The sequence below is a fragment of the Peromyscus leucopus genome, chromosome 8b (genome assembly GCF_004664715.2).
Source record: "Peromyscus leucopus breed LL Stock chromosome 8b, UCI_PerLeu_2.1, whole genome shotgun sequence".
In the NCBI taxonomy this organism is placed as follows: domain Eukaryota; kingdom Metazoa; phylum Chordata; class Mammalia; order Rodentia; family Cricetidae; genus Peromyscus; species Peromyscus leucopus.
In genome coordinates, this window is record NC_051086.1 from 89,589,117 (window position 1) to 89,607,820 (window position 18,704).

Below are 18,704 nucleotides of genomic sequence, written 5' to 3' on the forward strand. Positions count from 1 at the left end.
TGTGGGGAAAAAAGCGTAACCTCTCTCCCAAAGTGATGCACCTTTTGACTTCAATTTTGAAGTCAAGATATTTTTAAAATATATAGGTTGATTTAATCTTGCAGCTTTTATAATCCAATGTCTCTTAGTAGTCAAAAAAATTAAATACAATACAGTAGCATATAGGATCTAGACTCTATTTCCCATATTTATGTAGTTTTTTTATATTATTTTACTCTCCGTTTAAGGACTTTATTATTTGAAAACTTTATCTTTTTCTTCTATGACTGTATATACTCTCATTCTTCTCCCACTCCTGTGTATATTTTTAAACACACTATAACCTGTTTAGAGGCTTTTTTTCTGTCTGGATCTGTTTTTACCAAGCATCTATATTGTTTTTTGATCATATGAGACAAATCTTAAATCTGGTATGTCAGCCGAATCTTAAACTGGTATGTCAGCTGCTGCCAGGTGTGGCTTAGCTGGTAGTGTATGGCAGCTGGATCTTCCTGCAGGCAGCTTCCAGGAGATGCCTCTGTACTACGGCCTGTGTGAGAGACTGGGAACCCACCAAGGGGCTTAGCTCATGGTGTGTTGTCAGGGCTCAGGCTGGCGGCTCAAGTCCCAAGGCAGCAGCTGGGAGAAGCCTCTCTGCCTTGAGGCTGGAATGAGAGACATGAATGAGACTAGGAAGCTGTGCCTGGCTCCATTTCTGTGTCTAGAACTGTTTCCTAAGCTCTCTCAGGTTTTATGTGGATGTAGGTGCCCCACGTTGGGTGCCATTTGTAGGCAGACTTTTTCGTCAGGACAGCCGATCAGCTCTCTCCTGCCAGCCGCTCTCAAATCAGAGCCTTATTATTATTTATAAATATTCAGCTGATAGTTTAGGCTTGTTACTAATTATTTCTTACAACTTAAATTAACCCATATTTCTTATATAATTTCTACCGTATGACTCAACTCATAGATACCTCATTTCATACAAATCCTACTTTCCTCTGTGTCTGGCTGGCAACCCCCAAGACTCGGCCCTTCTTTTTCCCAGCATCCTCCTAGTCTGGCTCTCCTACCCAATCTCTTGCTGCCCAACTATAGGCCAGTCAGCTCTTTATTGACGAATGAGAGTAATACATGTTCACAGTGTACAAAGACCGTTCCACAACAGTTGCTCATCCTCTGGCCCCACCATCAGTGGATGGAGCACTGGCCCTGGGCTCTTGTGTAATCCCACAGTGTTAGGAAAGCCACATAGGCACATGTGGAAAGGCTGCACTGAAGGGAATGTTCAAGATCATGGGCTCCTGGGCCTCACTTTTCATATGTGATGTGTAATTATTTTACATAATTACTTACGTGTATCACAGAACTTGCTGCTGGAGTTGGGACCCTGGAATCTGTTGGCGGTATATTGTCAGTGGAGCGCCACAAGGCATGGTGGGTGAGAAGATATGGTGAATAAGCTCCGACTTCTAGGAACTTCCTCCAGTGAGGAGTCAGAATCCCACCATGGTGAACAACACCATAAGGTTGTAGTGGAAGCTGGAGCTGAGTAGCTGTTATTGTCAGGTATAGCTGAAGGAAGGAGGGGAGCCGTGCTTGTGACCTTCCAGCAGGACAGGCTAAAGAAAAAGATAGGGCTTGACAGGTAGACAGTAGAGAGCCAAGCACGTCAGGCTTGCAAGATTGGAAGAGGGCCAGTGGAGGCAGGTGTCATTGTTCTTGGCCTGTGCAGACAACGGTGCACTGTGCCACCAAGGGGAAAAGGTCTATTGGCAACTACTAGAAGACCATTTTCAGGCATGGTGCTCTACACCTGCCATCCCAGCAATCAAGGAAGGCAAGAGGATTGTGAGTTCAAGGTCAGTCTGAGCGACATGAGACGCTTTCTCAAAAAAACACAAAAGTTGAGTGTATATGTAATTGGCAGGGTGCTTATATAGCAAAACCAGACAGATAGTGTTGGGGCCTGATGGAGGAGGGCTTGAGATTCCAGGTACTTGCTTCTGTTGGCACTTAGGAGCTGCTATTAAAGATTGTGGTGGTGGTTGCAGAGCTGATGAAGGACAGGGCCTTCAGGGAACAATGCCTGTTTGGTATTTTGTCAGTATTCAGAAGCAGGATTATGAATATGGATTATTGTTCTCTGAGATTGGAAAGGAGAGGAATAGGAAGGGTATCTGCTCACTCTTTGATTAAGCACGTATTAAACCTTGAAATGGTAGGCCCTTTATTACAGGTGTTGAGAATTTGTCCCATTTGGGAGATAGGGTCTCACTAGGTTTCCTGCCCTGACCTTGAACTTGGAATCCTCCTGCCTCAGTCTGCTGAAGATTACAAGCCTGCATCACAATGCATAGTCGTCTTACAACTATTTAAGAAGCCGTTGAAGCTGAGAGGATAGTTTAGTGGTGGACCACTTGCCTGGCAAGCGTGAGGCCCTGGATTTAGTCTCCTGCACTCCAAGTTCGGTCCAGTGGTGATTGTACCACACTGTAAGAGCAGCTCTAAAGGGCATAGCCAGGTGGGACAGTTCACGGGGGAAGGGAAGTTTGGGTATTGGTAAAGCAGGAAAGAAGGAGCAGGGGTGGGACTCAGTTGGCAGAGTATGCAGCATGCAGGAGGCCTGGGTTTGATCCTCAGTAAAACCAGACATGGTAGTACACACATAGTCTCAGCACTTGCGGGGAGAGGCAGGAGGATCCAAAGTTCAAGGTCATCCTTGGCTACCTAGTGAGTTCAAGCCAGCCTGGGCTCCATGAGACTCTTTTTAAAAAGTGAAAATGAAAAATACAGTGTCTGAAGAGTTGGAAGGAGAACATTATAGCTGGCAGAAGGGGAGGAGTGGGTTTGGCCCTAGTTTGAAATGCAGCAGTAGCTGCAATGAGAAAGAAAAGTCTGGAGGGAATGTGGCCTTTGGGAAAGGAGAGTGTGTTTCCTTTGCTGTCCAAGGTAAGGGGACAGCCTGACATCAGAACAGAACTATCTAGGGGTTGGTGTTCTCAGTTCTCTAACTGAATGCTTCAGGAGCTCTGTGCTCAAAGGATTTTTTTGTTTTGTAAAACTAGAGATGAACCCTAATTAGGGGCTCATACATGCTGGGCAGGCGCTCTGTCACTACGTTATATTCCCCGCCCCAGACTCAGAAGTGCATGAATTTTAAAAGCCACGGCTGCTTGCTTCAGTCTGATCGAATTTCACATTGCAGTTAAACTGAAAATACTAATTGGTAAAAGATGAGGCAGGTAGTTGTGTTGCATGCCAGTAGGGTATGCTGAAGAGGTAAGGGAAGGCAGGTCTCTGAGTTTGGGGACAGCCTGGTCTACGTGTGAGTTCCAGGCCAGACAGGGTTACACAGTGAGACTTTTCCTTAAAAAAAAAAAAATAGTAATAATTTTTTTAAAAGAGTGTCTCTAGTGTTTCTTCTCCAGGACTGGAGACTCCTGGGGATTAGGGCTCCATTCAGTGGCACCTCATGATGATTGCAGCTAGATGGCACATGGATTGCAAAAAGGATGGGTGTCACTGCAGCCAGGGCTGGAGATGTCCCTCAGGAGGACACAGGCCATACTCCTAGGCCCAGGACCCTTGCACTTGGGAAGATGCCTCTGCTGCAGCCTTGTCCTCTGTGGACCAGTCCTGTCTCACTCTGTGCCTCAGCGTCTGGCTGCCTGATTAGAAGGAGTGTCTGGACCTTGGGAGGAGGGAGCTTTAACAACATGCAGCACCTAAAACAGAATTTTGCACTACACTGTTCCAGGAAAATTGTAATTGTGTGCCTTTTTCTATAGGTGACATTAATTACCAGGAATTTGCTAAAAGACTCTGGGGTGACATCTACTTCAATCCTAAGACGTAAGTGTCATGTGGGGCGTTACTCTTGTGGACTGGTGATTTGTTTTCCTGGTAACGACATGAGTTTCTGAGGCTAAAACCTACTTTTATCTTATGCATGAACCGCCATCTCTCTGCAACTCTGAATGCTTGGCATCGTGAGCTGTAGTGGAGGAAGACACCCCCCCACTCCAGCCCCCTAGGTCTTCAAAGCCAGGTTAGACCTTCAGGACAGCCATAGTCATGAGTCCTCAGGAATCCGTTTGGAAACTGTGATCACACAGAGTCCTCCGTCTGCTTGGCTTCTACTCAGATGCAGAATTTAGGCAATGTACCCTTGGGATAAGTCACATTCTCCCTCCTTGGTCACTCACACTTCTTTTTCTCTTTAGGAGAAAGTTCACAAAAAAGGCTCCAACCAGCAGCTCCCAGAGGAGCTTTGTGGAGTTTATCTTGGAGCCTCTTTATAAAATCCTTGCTCAGGTGAGTGTTGGGCCACCTGCTTCAGGTGTGCTTTAAATCTGCTAGGTCATCACTTGTTTGTTTTTAGTTTGTGTTGATGGGTCCCAGGGGTCTCTGTGTGGGGTGCATGTTCATGGGCAGCTGCTGATGCTTGTGCATGCATGTGTTTAGGCCAAAGGTTGGTGTCCGGTGTCTTCCTCTTTAGCAGCTGACCTAGTTTTTTTGAGGCAGGGTCATTCACTAAATCTGGAGCTCACCAGTTGATGAACTGCTTGGCCAGTGAGCCTCTACAATCCCTGTCTCCCCCTCTCAATGCTGGGATTAGACTTGTATGCAGGCTTGCCCAGCTTTTTATGTGGGTGTTGATCCCAGCTGAGGTCCTCGTGCCTGTACAGCTTGCATGTTACCCATTTCCCAGCCCCATCATCAACTGTTTATTAAAAATCTGTAGCCATGCAGTGATGGCACACACCTTTAATTCCAGCACTCAGGAAGCAGAGGCAGGTGGATCTCTGTGAGTTCAAAACCAGCCTGGTCTAGAAAGTGAGTTCCAGGATAGCCAGAACTATTACACAGCGAAACTCTATCTCAAAAACAAACAAACAAACAAAAGCTGTCTTCCAAGACAGTAATAAAATATGGAGGTGTTTAATCAGTGCTGTATCCAGTGGACACACATACGTATGATAACATGCACACAATGTGTGTGGCCGTTTCCACCCACAAAAGAGAAAAACAGCAATAGAATAAAATAATGACTAAAATTTATCAGTGCTAAAAAAAAAACACTTAGTATCTCGTGTCAGGCTGGAATGGATTAATAAAAGAAATTTACAGAATCTGCCTCCGTAGAGAGACCTTGAGTCTGCAGAGGATGATTTAGTTTGGCCCTGTCCTGACAGGTGGCCTTTTTTGGTTCCTTCCAGTATGAGCCTCTAAATCTGGGCAGTCTTTAAGTAGGAGGAGTAAAAGATTCTTGAGTGGGCTCCATGCTGTTTGTCAGACACCAGGGGGCAGCACTAGTGGTAATCCAGTTGAATGCTTAGTTTGTGGGGGATGTGGAGACTTAACCAGGTCAGCTTCAGTCCTGAAGGCTAGGTAGCATAGACTCACTCCTCCCAACCAAACTGTTCTTGCCAGGCGCCCTCCCTGTAGAAGACTGCTCGTAAGGTTTCTCTTTGGCTTTCCCTCTGTGTGTAATGCCTCACTAGGGCTGTCATTACAGAGCTTGACCCAGTGCCTTCTATCTCACAGGTGGTGGGTGATGTGGACACTAGCCTGCCAAGGACCCTGGACGAACTTGGCATCCACCTTACCAAGGAGGAGCTAAAGCTGAACATCCGCCCTCTGCTCAGGCTGGTCTGCAAAAAGTTCTTTGGCGAGTTCACAGGTAATAAATAGCTCAAGGCCCTTAACATTACTCTCCTCATCTGGCAGTCATGGTTCACACCTGCAGTCCTACAACTTGGCAGTTAGATCAGGAGTTCACAGGACACTCTGTGCCACATGATGCCTCAGAAAACATACAACAACAACAGCAGCCTCTTGTGTTCTCCCACGGCTTACCTTGGAAGCTCCCCTGCAGACAGCAGAGTTGGGAGGGCGTGTGAACTAGCTACAGCAGCCTTTCCCAGCTGTTTTCTGTAGTTGTTTCTGATGTTGGAAAAAGGAATTAGACTTCCCCTATCAAGAGGGTCCTGCAGGTGAAGAAGATGGGTGCAGGCCATGGGCTCTGGTGGGTTTACTGGAGTCAAAGCCGGGAAGTGGATGCCCAGGGATGTGGAGTAGCAGGGAAGGCACAGGTGAGGCCTCATGAGATGTTTGCTTTTCTCCATCACAGTGACAGACACCTGACAGGAACAGCTGGTTTGGGCTTGTGCTTTAATAGGGTGCAGTATCATGGAGGGGAAGGCATGGAGGGGTTCGCGTGGTGAGAGTGGGAGCCAGACCTCCTTACATCTTCACAGACCAGGAACTGGAGCCAGGCTGTAACTCAAAACCTGTTTCCCAGTTACCTACTTCTTCTAGCTAGGCCCACCTCCTCAAGATTCTGCAGCCTCCCCAAACAGAACCCCTGTCTGGAGACCAAGAGTTCAAATGGGAGCCTGTGGGGGGCATTTCATAATGTCCTAACAGGGGCTTGGATTCAACCCCTTCCGTCTGCTGAGCTGTTTTCCTCTGTTCTGTGGAAGCTGATACCAGCGCAGCAGGAGCACTGAGCTAGCTGAGGAGAGACCTGAGCTTATTTCTGTGTGTTTGAAGCTGGGCCCTCGATATCCAGGCCTGGCTGTCCTGGAACTCTGTAGACCAGGCTGGCCTCAAACCCACAGGTCCGCCTGCCTCTGCCTCCTAAGTACTGGAATCAAAGACGTGCACCACCACACATGTGAAGACCTGAGTTTTGATTCTGACCTACAGCTTTCAGGGGGACCAGGGGAGACTTCCTATTTCTTCTGTGACTGATTTTTGTCTATAAATAAGAACAAGTGTCCAGAAATGGTGGCTCAGCACTTGGTAGACTAATGCAAGATTGTCATGGGTTTGAGACCAGCATGGGCTACATAGCACTTTCCAGGCAGCCTGAGTTACAAAGCAAGGTGATGTCTTAAAAAATAGCTATGAGCCGGGTGGTGGTGGCGCACGCCTTTAATCCCAGCACTCGGGAGGCAGAGCCAGGTGGATCTCTTTGAGTTCGAGGCCAGCCTGGGCTACCAAGTGAGTTCCAGGAGAGGCACAAAGCTACACAGAGAAACCCTGTCTCGAAAAACCAAAAAAAAAAAAAAAAAATAGCTATGAAACAGGGCATGATGGTGCATGTCTAAGCCCAGTACTCGGGAGGCAGAGGCAGACAGATCTCGGCCAAGTCTGCACAGGGACTTCCAGTCCAACGAGTTACATAGAGTGAGAACTGATCTCAAAGTGTGAGTAGTAGAGGGCAAGGCAGAGGTCCTCAGCAACCATTGATTCTAAGTCTGCTGGAGTTAGGTGTCTGAATCTTTAAAGGTGACAATAGCTCTGGACTGGGCATCGGTCCGAAGACACTGGACACCCGTCAAAGCTAGGTAGGATACACTTGAAGCTAGGACTGTGGCTCATTGGTAGACATCTGGGTTTGATCTTCAGACTGAAGAAGAAAAAAGATTTTACCAATCCCAGTGTCCGAATGAGCAGTCTGTTTCTTGGCTTATTAATCTGTTAGGGAAACGGTACCTTACTGAGTAGAAACATGCAGTGTTTCTCAAAGGGCGGGCTAATCAACTGAGGCCTGTCCTAAGTAAACATAGGCTCAGTGTCAGCACTCAGTAAAGACTTGGGTTCAGTAAAAGCATGGATCTCTGTGGCCATGGAGTGTTTGAGTCTTTAAACTTTTGTCAGCTGGATTTTAAGGAATTATGTCCCTCTGAAATCTTAAAATTCTCTGACATCAGTGTGACTCCAGAAGTGTGTGGTTTCTTCTCAGAGGAAACTGACTTCCCTAGAAGTGTTAGCTTCCATGTTGAGTTCATACTTCCCGTCCACTTCCCCTATAAGAATGTGGCAGTAATGGCTTCCTCTTTTCCCTCCATAGGCTTTGTGGACATGTGTGTACAGCACATTCCATCTCCAAAAGTGGGCGCCAAACCCAAGATTGAGCATACCTACACTGGCGGTGTGGACTCCGACCTTGGCGAGGCCATGAGTGACTGTGACCCAGATGTAAGGGAACATTTTTTTTTTCTTTTTCCTCCGCCACCTGGCCGGGAGCATGTTTTATGGCATAGGTTTTCACTCTCCCTCAGGCTGGCATTACACTCTTGGGAGCCCTCATGCCTCAGCCTCCCTCCTGCTGGGATTGCCAGCCTGGACCACCTATCTGGCTTGGTTGTCTCATTTGTATCTTTGTTGTGTCCGAATCTCCTGTAGGCCCTTCACAGAGGGAGGGGTAACACACAGTTTGGAGTTTCTCCAGCAGTCCATATCCTCCTTCGTCCGGCTTCTCTCCTCACAGCTACTGTCGGGAGGTGCACTACCTTCAGGCTGTGTGTGTTTAGAGCTGTCCTCTGTCCCTCTGCCAGGGTCCCCTGATGTGCCACACTACTAAGATGTACAGCACAGACGATGGAGTTCAGTTCCATGCCTTTGGCCGGGTGCTGAGCGGCACCATCCATGCTGGGCAGCCTGTGAAGGTGCTGGGGGAGAACTACACTCTGGAAGATGAGGAAGACTCCCAGATATGTACTGTGGGCCGCCTTTGGATCTCCGTCGCCAGGTACTGCACTCTTGACCAGAGCTTAGAAGGACATATGTAGGCTTCTTTCCTGGTACTGTGGCAAGGTGTTAAAAGGAATCCTAGGAAACTCAGCTCCCTGGTTGGTAAAGTGCAGAGTAAGATGTCCCTCCTTGCAATCCTGAGACTGCTCTTCCTCTCCCAGCATTCTCTTAGTCTTAGTCTGGTTCTCCCGCCTAACCTTATCCTGCCTAACCATAGGACAGTCAGCTGCTTTTTTTTTTTTTTTTTTTTTTTTGGTTTTTCAAGACAGGCTTTGTCTGTGTAGTTTTGCGCCTTTCCTGGAACTCACTTTGTAGACCAGGCTGGCCTCGAACTCACAGAGATCCACCTGCCTCTGTCTCCCGAGTGCTGGGATTAAAGGCGTGCACCACCACTGCCTGGCTAATCAGCTTCTTTATTAAACCAGTCACAATGACATATATTCACACAGTGTAAAGGAATATTCCACAACCTCCCCCCCTTCCTGGCGGATCTGTGGACATCTAGTTCTTAAGGTTGCCAGGGCTGAAGGGTGACTCCTGTTGGAATGTTAGAATCTCTCCTTTTGAGTTTTGGGTGTCTGGAGTGAAGCCTTTTTGAGTAAGATTTCTATTTTTACTCTTTCTTTCCTTTTTAATGTGTATGAGTGTTTTGCCTGCATATATGTCTGTGCACCACCTACATGCTTGGTGCCCAAGGAGGCCATAAGAGGTTTTTGGATCCCCTGGAACAGGAGTTATAGATAGTTGTGAGCCTCCATGTAGGTGCTGGGAATCAAACTAAGGTCCTGTGGAAGAGCAGCCAATGTTCTCAGCTGCTGGGTCATCTCTCTTCTTACCCACTTTTCATCTCTTCTCTGTCCTTTAACTTACTCTTCAGCTTTCTTCCCAAAAGCAGTTGTTCCTGTACATCCACTGTCTCTGGCTGAGTCCCTGGAGCATCCCTGTCTGTTGAATCAGACTTAGCTTGGGCCTCTGGGCGGTTTGTCCTCTCAGGTAACAAGCAGAACCAGAGCAATCCTGCTGGTAATGTGGCTGCTGTGCCTCAGCGATGACCCCTTTCCCTTCTCCAAATCCACCCTTCTCTCTAGAAGGCAGAAGAAAATTGAAGATCTCACAAATGAAAGGATCTATGTTTTGGCAGTCCCTTACATTGGATAAATCTTAGGTGATAGCTATTTTTATTATTTTTTATTTTTTGTTTTGTGATACAGGGTCTCACTAAATTAGCCCTGGCTTTCCTGGAACTCGCTATGTAGACCAGGCTAGCCTCTAATGCACAGAGGTCCACCAGGCAGTGGCATTTTGCCAGGAGTCTCCACTGGGAATTAAGCTTTCCCATTCCATCCTCATACACGACACGCTGCACAGCACTTGTCCTGTGAGCTTATGTGATTGTTCATCACATCTCTCCCCGCTAGAGTGGATCTGTGATTCACCTCTGCTCCTGCAGATGCTTGGTACGTTTTTATGGAGTGAATGCTCTGATTAAGTTCTATGCCCGTTTATTGGATGTTCCTCCAGGTACCACATTGAGGTGAATCGTGTTCCTGCTGGCAACTGGGTTCTGATTGAAGGTGTTGATCAGCCGATCGTGAAGACAGCGACTATAACTGAACCCCGAGGCAATGAGGAGGTAGTGTTCCTGAAAGGGAGCACACTGAGCTAGAAGGGCACAGGGAACCGTAGCCACATGAGCCAACAAGCTTTGAAACTCAAAAGGTCCTAATCCATAGTCACTGCTACTTCTTGGCTCGTCCCTAGCATGCATCCTCACCCTGCCACATTCTAGGAATTAGGAGACATGCTTCTTGTTCTTCCCAGTGCTGTGCCAAAATGCCTGGAGCAAATGGTCCTTTAAATTGAGCCCCAGATGTACCATGGTACTTGGTTGAGGAATCAAGACTTCAGCTTCTCCCTTAGGCCTGGGCCTTCTTGTCTACCCCTGAGGCCTCACTCTTCTGTGTTTTGGATCTCAGGCTCAGATTTTCCGGCCTTTGAAATTCAATACCACATCTGTTATCAAGATTGCTGTGGAGCCGGTCAACCCCTCAGAGCTACCCAAGATGCTTGACGGCCTGCGCAAGGTCAACAAGAGCTACCCATCGCTCACCACCAAGGTATGTGCGAGGCCTGGAGTAGCTGCCAAGCCATGCCCACCCCAGCTAACTGCTGTGTGGCACTGTGTGGCACTCAGGAGGTGTTCCTGATCTGTTGCTTCCCACAGCCTGGTTCATGGACAGTGCCCACCCGTTACCATTTAAGGGCTAGACAAAACTGGAGTGTGCGTGTTTCCTCAGGTGACTTTAGATAGACTATTCCTTAAGAGGCACCCAGTTTGAATTGGTTTTCTAGAAAAATGAGAACCAGGTGTGGTGGTGGACCCCTGCAATCCCCGCATGTGCAAGGTGGAGTTAGGAGGGTGCAGAAAGCTCAGGGTCAACCTCAGCTACACAGGGAGTCGGATGCCACTATGGGCTATAGCCAGGGCTGGAGAGATGGCTCAGCAGCTGAGAGCACTGGCTGCTTATCACCATCTGTAACTCGAGTTCCAAGGGATCTGAAGCTCTTTCTGGCCCCACAGGTGCCAGGCATGCATGTGGTGCACACATGCAAATGCAGACAAAACACCCACATGCTTCATAACAAAAAATTAAAACAGGGCTGGAGAGATGGCTCAGATGTTAGGAGCACCGACTACTCTTCCAGAGGTCCTGAGTTCAATTCCCAGCAACCACATGGTGGCTCACAACCATCTGTAATGAGATCTAGCGCCCTCTTCTGTATACATAATAAATAAATTTAAAAAAATTAAAAAACAAAAGTGGCTGATCCTTGTACACTCTTGAACCTGCCACCAAACTGTTTCTGAGAGGCAGGAAGGGAGAGTTAAAGGGCTAGCTTATGTTTTTGGATATAAGGTTGGGGTTTAACCTGGATGGCCAAGGTAGAAATCAAGTCCGTGACAACATACTCAGCAGCACTGGGCTAAATGGTCCCGGGGTCTTGGGGACGCTATTGCCCTCTGCATTCTTATTTTGGGGACAGACTTTTAGTTGTTTGTCTTGTTTTTTGTGCCTTTCCTGGAACTCGCTTTGTAGACCAAGCTGGCCTCGAACTCACAGAGATCCGCCTGGCTCTGCCTCCCGAGTGCTGGGATTAAAGGTGTGCGCCACCACCACCTGGCGGGGACAGACTCTTACTATGCAATATAGGTTGACCTAGAACTAGCTATACAAATCAAATTGATTTCAAGGTCAGGGTGAATCTCCTGCCTCTGCCACCTGAATACTGGGGTTACAGGCAAACCACCACACCCAGCGTTTTTTCTTCCCTTTTTTGGGGGGTATGTGGGGTGGGATGTAGATGGTGCAAAGGATTGAATCTAAGGTCTCAGTCATGCAGAAAAAATGCTTGACCACTGAACTAGCCCTAGCTCTCCACGATTTTTTGTTGTTTTGAGACAGGGTTTCTTTGTGTAGCTTTTTTTTTTTTTTAAGATTTATTTATTTATTATGTATACAGCATGTATGACCAGAGAGGGCACCAGACCTTATTACAGGTGGTTGTGAGCCACATGTGGTTGCTGGGAACTGAACTAGGACTTGGAGAGCAGTCAGTACTCTTAACTCTAAGCCATTTCTCCAGCCCAGCTTTTTTTTTTTTTTTTTAAGTATTTATTTAAATTTATTTCATGTGCATTGTGTGAAGGTGTCAGGTCCCTGGAACTGGAGTTACAGACTGTCATGTGCTGTGGTGTGGGTGCTGAGAATTGAACCCCAGTCCTTTGGAACAGCAGTCAGTGCTCTTAACCACTGAGCCATCTCTCCAGCCCCTTCTTTGTGTAGCTTTTGGTGCCTATCCTGGAGCTCACTCTGTAGACCAGGCTGGCCTCCAACTCACAGAGATCCACGTGCTTCTGCTTCCCAAGTGCTATGGTTAAAGGTTTGCACCACCACTGCCCAGCTCCACTGAACTTGTTAAGGAGCTGAAACAGGCTGGGCAGTGGTGGTGGTGCAAACCTTTAATCCCAGCACTTGTGAAGCAGAAGCACGTGGATTTCTGTGAGTCGGAGGCCAGCCTGGTCTACAGAGCAAGTTCCAGGACAGCCAGGGCAACACAGAGAAACCTTGTCTTGCATTTGAGAGGCAGAGGCAGGTGAATCTCTGTGAGTTCAAGGACAGGCTCCAAAATGAGTTCCAGGACAGACTCCAAAAGCTACACAGAGAAACCCTGTCTCGGGTTAAAAAAAAAAATCTGAAACGGTCACTGCTTCTGGTAACGAGTTGTGGTATCTTCATCTCTAGTGCCTCGATTCTTGTTTACATCTGCTATGTCCAAGACAAGAGAGTGAGGGCCATGACTGCTGGGGCTACTGTGTTTCAGGTAGAAGAGTCTGGTGAGCATGTGATCCTGGGCACTGGGGAGCTCTACCTGGACTGTGTGATGCACGATCTGCGGAAGATGTACTCAGAGATCGACATCAAGGTGCCCCTTCCCTTAGCCTGGCTTCTAGTTCCAGAGGAATGGCTAAGTAACCAGACCCTCAGCCCCTGGATGCCCACTGGACCCTTTTGTAGAAATCACTTCCTGCTGCTCTTTGTCAGGAAGATTCTAGAGAATGGGCTTACCCTGTTTACTAAGTCATTTTCAGTGTCATGCATTTAAAGGCAAGGCTCCTAAGACAGTCCCTTCATTAGGAAAAGAACTACCCAATGAGTGGGTAGTGTCATGGAATGGGGGAGCTGATTCTCAGGGCTTATCACCAAGTCTTGACCTAGCATCTTGAACCACACATGGCATGGCACTGTCTCCCGGTCAAGTCATATTCTCTCCAAGGTCCTGTGTTACTGGGCAGGTGCCCTCTTAGTTACCTCTACTCCTGGGGCTGGGGCTCGAGGATGGAGCAGCTACTCACCGGTCTCTAGCACTGTTTCTGTCATACTACCAGGGGTTATTCAGTGACTAGCAGGTATCACAAACTTCCATGGACCATAATTAAAGCCCTAGTTTTAGAGCCTGGTTTGAGCCCCCATTTACTCCTGATTCAGAAGTAGTTTCTCTGCTCCCTAGCTCTTTGGTAGTAGTGTGGTAGTTTAGCCTACTATTTGCAGAGCCACTTAGGGGTATTATGCAAAGGAAGAGCAAGGGTGCTTCAGAATTCCCTAGGTAGAACTCTGTCCTTACAACAAAACTCAATTTACCTTGATTTTTTTCTCATTGCCTAGGTGGCTGACCCAGTTGTGACATTCTGTGAGACAGTGGTAGAAACATCCTCCCTCAAATGCTTTGCTGAAACACCCAATAAGAAGTAAGTAGGAGGTGGAGGCAGAGCGAGCACTAGAAACAGACATGAACAAATACAACGATGTGTGTATGGGAAAAGGCCACGAAAAATCCCCTTACTCTGTGCACTTGTCTTGTCTTTTTAAGACAGAGTCTCACACTGCAGCCCAGGCTGACCTGGAACTCATTGTGTTTATCTCAAAAAAAAGGTGGGAGTATGTGGAAAGGAAGACACCCAACATCAGCCTGCACACACGTACATGTAAACACACACACACATACTCAAAGGAAGAAGCTAGGTGTGGTGGCAAATGCCTGCACACCCATCACTTGGGAGGGAGCAGTAGGAGGATCAGGAGTTCTAGGCCAGCCCCAACCATATAACAAATTTGAGGGCCATGTGAGATTCTTTATATAAAGGGGGGGGGGGGTGTATACACAGCTTTAAACAGATGTGGTAAGATCTCTACATACAGAGCTCCAGGGTCAGAGCTACATAGTGAGGCCCTGTCTCAAAACAAACAACAACAACAAAAAACGGGCATGGTGGTTTAAATCTAGGAGAATTGCTGCAAGTTCAAAGCCAGCTCCATCTATATAGTAAGTTCGAAGCCATCTGGGGCTAAATGTATGACCTTGTCTTGGGGAGAAGAAAAAAAGAAAAAATGATGGGAGTTGGGAGCGCTGTACTTGGTACCTGGAACTAACCATCTCATCCTCTCCCACACTCACTTCACCCTACTCCAACCACAGCTTTTGTAGCAGTAGAGACTTCTGAGATGGGTTGGGGCTGCTTAGATACACGACGTTACTCAAGACTGCATCCCTTTCTGCTCTGACAGTCTTCCTGAAAATTTCCTAGGTTCCACGTCAGCTTTGGGAAATCTGCCCTACGTATTAACTATTTTTGCTTGTTTGTTTGTATTTTGGGTGTTTGTTTTGTTTTGTCGAGACAGGGTTTCTCTGTGTAGTTTTGGTGCCTGCCCTGGATCTCATTCTGTAGCCCAGGCTGACCTCGAACTCACAGACATCTGCCTGCCTCTGCCTCCCAAGTGCTGGGATTAAAGGTGTGCACCACCGCCACCGCCGCCGCAGCTGCCGCCGCCGCCGCCGCCACCTGGCTGCTTTTTCTTTTCTAGTGGGTGCTGGAAGTGGAGCCTAGCTCCTCATACATGCTAAAAACATGCTGTCCTGCCAGGCTACACTCTCCATCCCCAGCCTTACTTTCAAGAAAGAGCAGACAGAGGGACTCGTGACACGACTCACTGGTTAAGTACTTGTTGCTCTTGCAGAGGGACCAAAGTTTTCTTTCCAGCACACACATGGTGGCTCACAGTCCCAGGCCAGGGCATCTAACACCCTGTCTGGCTCCTTTGAACACTGTACACATGTGGTGCCTGTGCATAAATGCAGGCAAAACTCCTCATACACATTTAAACACAAAACAAATGAAAGAAGACAGGGTACCCTTTGCTGCCCCCTGCCTCTAAGTCTTCCATTTCTGGAACTCTCAGAGGGCTGTGTTGTTGCCCTGCTCATCCTGTGACCCCTTCTCACTGCTCCTGTCCTTTCTGACCAGGAACAAGATCACCATGATTGCTGAGCCTCTTGAGAAGGGCCTGGCCGAGGACATAGAGAATGAAGTGGTCCAGATCACCTGGAACAGGTTAGGCAGGGCGCCGGTTCCAGGGCTCACACTACGGCTTCCTTGCCTGGTCCCTTGACGCCATCCATCCTTCTTTGCTGTTGTCCTGGATATGATGTGGGCAGAGTGGGTTACTGTCTTCCAGAAAGGAAGGATCTATGGCCTCAGGAGCCACTTTCTCCTCTTTCTTCCAGGAAAAAGCTGGGAGAGTTCTTCCAAACAAAGTATGACTGGGATCTGCTGGCTGCCCGTTCCATCTGGGCCTTTGGTCCTGATGCTACAGGACCAAACATCCTAGTGGACGACACATTGCCCTCAGAGGTAGAGTAAACTGGTGGAAGGCTGGGAGGCTTCTTTTTTTCTTTCTGCTAAGGAGGCCTGATATTTCTCTGCAGGTGGACAAGGCACTTCTGGGCTCAGTGAAAGACAGCATTGTTCAAGGTTTCCAGTGGGGAACTAGGGAGGGGCCGCTCTGCGATGAACGTAAGTCCACCAGTGACCTCCTGACTCCATTCCCAGGACAGTTGCCCTAGCCGAATGAGGTGATGAGCGAGGGATGGGCCTCCCATCTTTGGGACCCAGTAGGAAAAGCAATTTTGCTCTTTAATTCCTGAGTAGACCCTGTCTTTGGTGTGTTGAGAAGAGATACACGAAGGTAATCAGGTTGGAGTGGTTTGTGATGCTAGACTGCGTGGGACCAAATATAATTTCTAGAACATGGTCTGTGTCCAGGAAACAACTGTTCAGAGCCAGCACATAATCTTGTAAGGAAGCTCCATTGTCATAGGGCGGCCTGAGTCAAAGGCTAAGTCTGTGTTCAACTGCTGACCTGTTTGCTGCTGGCCTTGCCAATGTCATGTGATATTTGTATCATATCTTTGGGCGGCTGCACTGTGGCCTCAGTGTAGCAAGTGACCCTGCTGTTCTGCCATGCCCCTGTGACTAGCCCCAGCTCTCCCATCTCCTTTTCAGTGATTCGGAATGTCAAGTTTAAGATCCTGGATGCAGTGGTTGCCCAGGAACCCCTCCATCGGGGTGGAGGCCAGATCATCCCTACAGCCAGGCGGGTAGTCTACTCTGCCTTCCTCATGGTGAGTGGAACTGTAGGGAACTGTCTGCTTCCCTGGACAGAAAATTAAGTAGAGGACCAGGCAGAGGCCACAGAAGGATCCAGAAGGTCCGGAGACCCTTTAGGTCCTCACTCTGTCTTCCTCAAACTGAACCCTGTCTTGCTCTGTTGCAGGCCACTCCTCGTCTGATGGAGCCTTACTACTTTGTAGAGGTCCAGGCCCCTGCAGACTGTGTGTCTGCTGTTTACACAGTCCTGGCCAGGCGCAGGTGAGCAGCCTGTTGTTAAGGGAGGGTACTTGAGAGCAAGAAGTCCCTTGGCTGCTGAGGGAAGGAGGAGGTGCCCAGCCATTGCTCTCCTTATCTTTCCACTCCAGAAGCCCACGAGCTTGTTTTCCACAAGGAAGTGGGAGAGAACTGAGGCAGGCCCTAGCTTTATCATAGGCAATGGCTGGGATTTCTTCTTCTTCCCCCTCCCCCACTCCTGGAAGAGTTCTAAAATGAAGAAGTGATGGGCTTGTCCATAAGATCCCATCTATTCAGTATCTTTGCCTTTTCCTTCTCTCCAGAGGTAGCTGCTCCTGTGGCTTCTGCTAAGAGCCCCAAGCCAGTTCCCTCTGCAGAGCATGTTTTATCCGTCTTCTTTGATGGTGCTGGGCTAAGATACACAGAGGGGCCAGAAGACCCATTGCCCCTTGCCTTGGGGGCTGTGTACAACTAAGGCCTTGGCTTTTGTCTTTCTCTCTCAGAGGGCATGTGACTCAGGACGCACCCATCCCAGGCTCCCCTCTCTACACAATCAAAGCTTTCATCCCAGCCATCGACTCTTTCGGCTTCGAGACTGATCTCCGCACTCATACCCAGGGGCAGGCCTTTTCCCTGTCTGTCTTCCACCATTGGCAGGTGAGGAAACCTGGCCAACTTGGCCTCCCAGGTCAACAGACTGCCCTCCTTGCCAGTTGCCCTTCTGTCCAGGATGTTCTCTAGGATCTTCCACAGCCCTGAGAAGGTTCCTGCTTGTGGGTCTGAATCCTCTGGGCAGCTGCCTTGACTACCTGAATCTCTTTGCATTCTAGATTGTGCCTGGTGATCCTCTGGACAAGAGCATTGTCATCCGCCCCTTGGAGCCCCAGCCAGCTCCTCACCTGGCCCGGGAGTTCATGATCAAAACCCGTCGTAGGAAGGTATGTGTTCTTTAGACCATTGCCATCCCTCAACCCCCAGGGTCTCCATGGGAGTTATGTGTGGTCTTTCTTCCTCTTGGAGGGTAGTGTACTGCTGTTTGGAAAGGTCAGTCCCTCGGGTAAGCAGACCTAGGACCCAAAGGAAACAGAGGAGCTGTCACAGTACCTTAAAGGCACAAGTTCTCAGACAGTCTTGACCAGCCTTCCTCCCCATCAAGCACAGGCCTGGATGCCCCTGTGCTCTGTTACCCCTCCTGAGGAGCTCACCCTAGTGTCTGATCCCTTCTCCACAGGGCCTGAGTGAAGATGTGAGCATCAGCAAGTTCTTCGATGATCCTATGTTGCTAGAACTCGCCAAACAGGACGTTGTACTCAATTACCCCATGTGAGTGCCGGGGCTGGCAGCTCCTGCTCCCTGCAATGCCTACGGCTCTGGACTCAAGCTGAGACCCATGTAATTGGGCCTTTATGCTGTGAGCATCTGGGAACTGCTATGGGCCCCTCTGAACAACCCAGAAACCTCCATGCCAGTGTCCCAGTGAGGAAGGGGCATCTGACCTCCTGGATCCTTCTATGGCCTCTGCCTGGCTCCATTCCCAAGGAACAGAGGAGCTTGGGCCCCGGGAAGAAGAACGAGAACAGGATGAAAGTGTTTAACCCCGGGGGCCTGTCTTCAGGATTTACATGGAATTTTTATTTCTTACAAGTCCAACCTTAGCCATGGTTTGTAAATGAACAGAACATTCTGACCTCTGCCTTGGTTGCTGCTTTCGTTCACCCTTACCCCAGCCTCTGCCTGTCTAATCTGAGCACTTATATTCTGGGTATGTGATTTCCCATGGGCGTTACTGCCTCTGCTCCCAGCTGCAGCTGCCTTCCTGACTGGGTCCCTAGGGAAGCAGCCCATGGTGGAAGGAATGCCTGTGTCTGATTCAGTGTTCCCATGAGCCTCAGGGCCCCCTTCCCAGCCCCCACTTTCCCATTCCCGTTCCAGCCTG

General features: G+C 48.6%; 1 protein-coding gene across 3 annotated transcripts in view; it reads left to right on the forward strand.

Moving 5' to 3' along the window:
- Positions 1 to 18,461, forward strand: part of Eftud2 (elongation factor Tu GTP binding domain containing 2) — a 45,174-nt gene extending 26,713 nt beyond the window's left edge. For all 3 annotated transcript variants that reach the window (XM_028882629.1, XM_028882630.2, XM_028882631.2), the window contains exons 12-28: positions 3,771 to 3,834; positions 4,206 to 4,296; positions 5,530 to 5,665; positions 7,844 to 7,971; positions 8,331 to 8,524; positions 10,048 to 10,159; positions 10,503 to 10,643; positions 12,910 to 13,011; positions 13,752 to 13,834; positions 15,389 to 15,475; positions 15,649 to 15,775; positions 15,850 to 15,937; positions 16,427 to 16,545; positions 16,698 to 16,792; positions 17,272 to 17,425; positions 17,599 to 17,706; positions 18,000 to 18,461. In XM_028882629.1, coding sequence (XP_028738462.1) covers positions 3,771 to 3,834; positions 4,206 to 4,296; positions 5,530 to 5,665; positions 7,844 to 7,971; positions 8,331 to 8,524; positions 10,048 to 10,159; positions 10,503 to 10,643; positions 12,910 to 13,011; positions 13,752 to 13,834; positions 15,389 to 15,475; positions 15,649 to 15,775; positions 15,850 to 15,937; positions 16,427 to 16,545; positions 16,698 to 16,792; positions 17,272 to 17,425; positions 17,599 to 17,706; positions 18,000 to 18,095 — 1,925 coding nt within the window. In that variant the 3' untranslated portion in view covers positions 18,096 to 18,461. The remainder of the gene's footprint in view (positions 1 to 3,770; positions 3,835 to 4,205; positions 4,297 to 5,529; positions 5,666 to 7,843; positions 7,972 to 8,330; positions 8,525 to 10,047; positions 10,160 to 10,502; positions 10,644 to 12,909; positions 13,012 to 13,751; positions 13,835 to 15,388; positions 15,476 to 15,648; positions 15,776 to 15,849; positions 15,938 to 16,426; positions 16,546 to 16,697; positions 16,793 to 17,271; positions 17,426 to 17,598; positions 17,707 to 17,999) is intronic.
- The last annotated feature ends 243 nt before the right edge of the window (positions 18,462 to 18,704 follow it).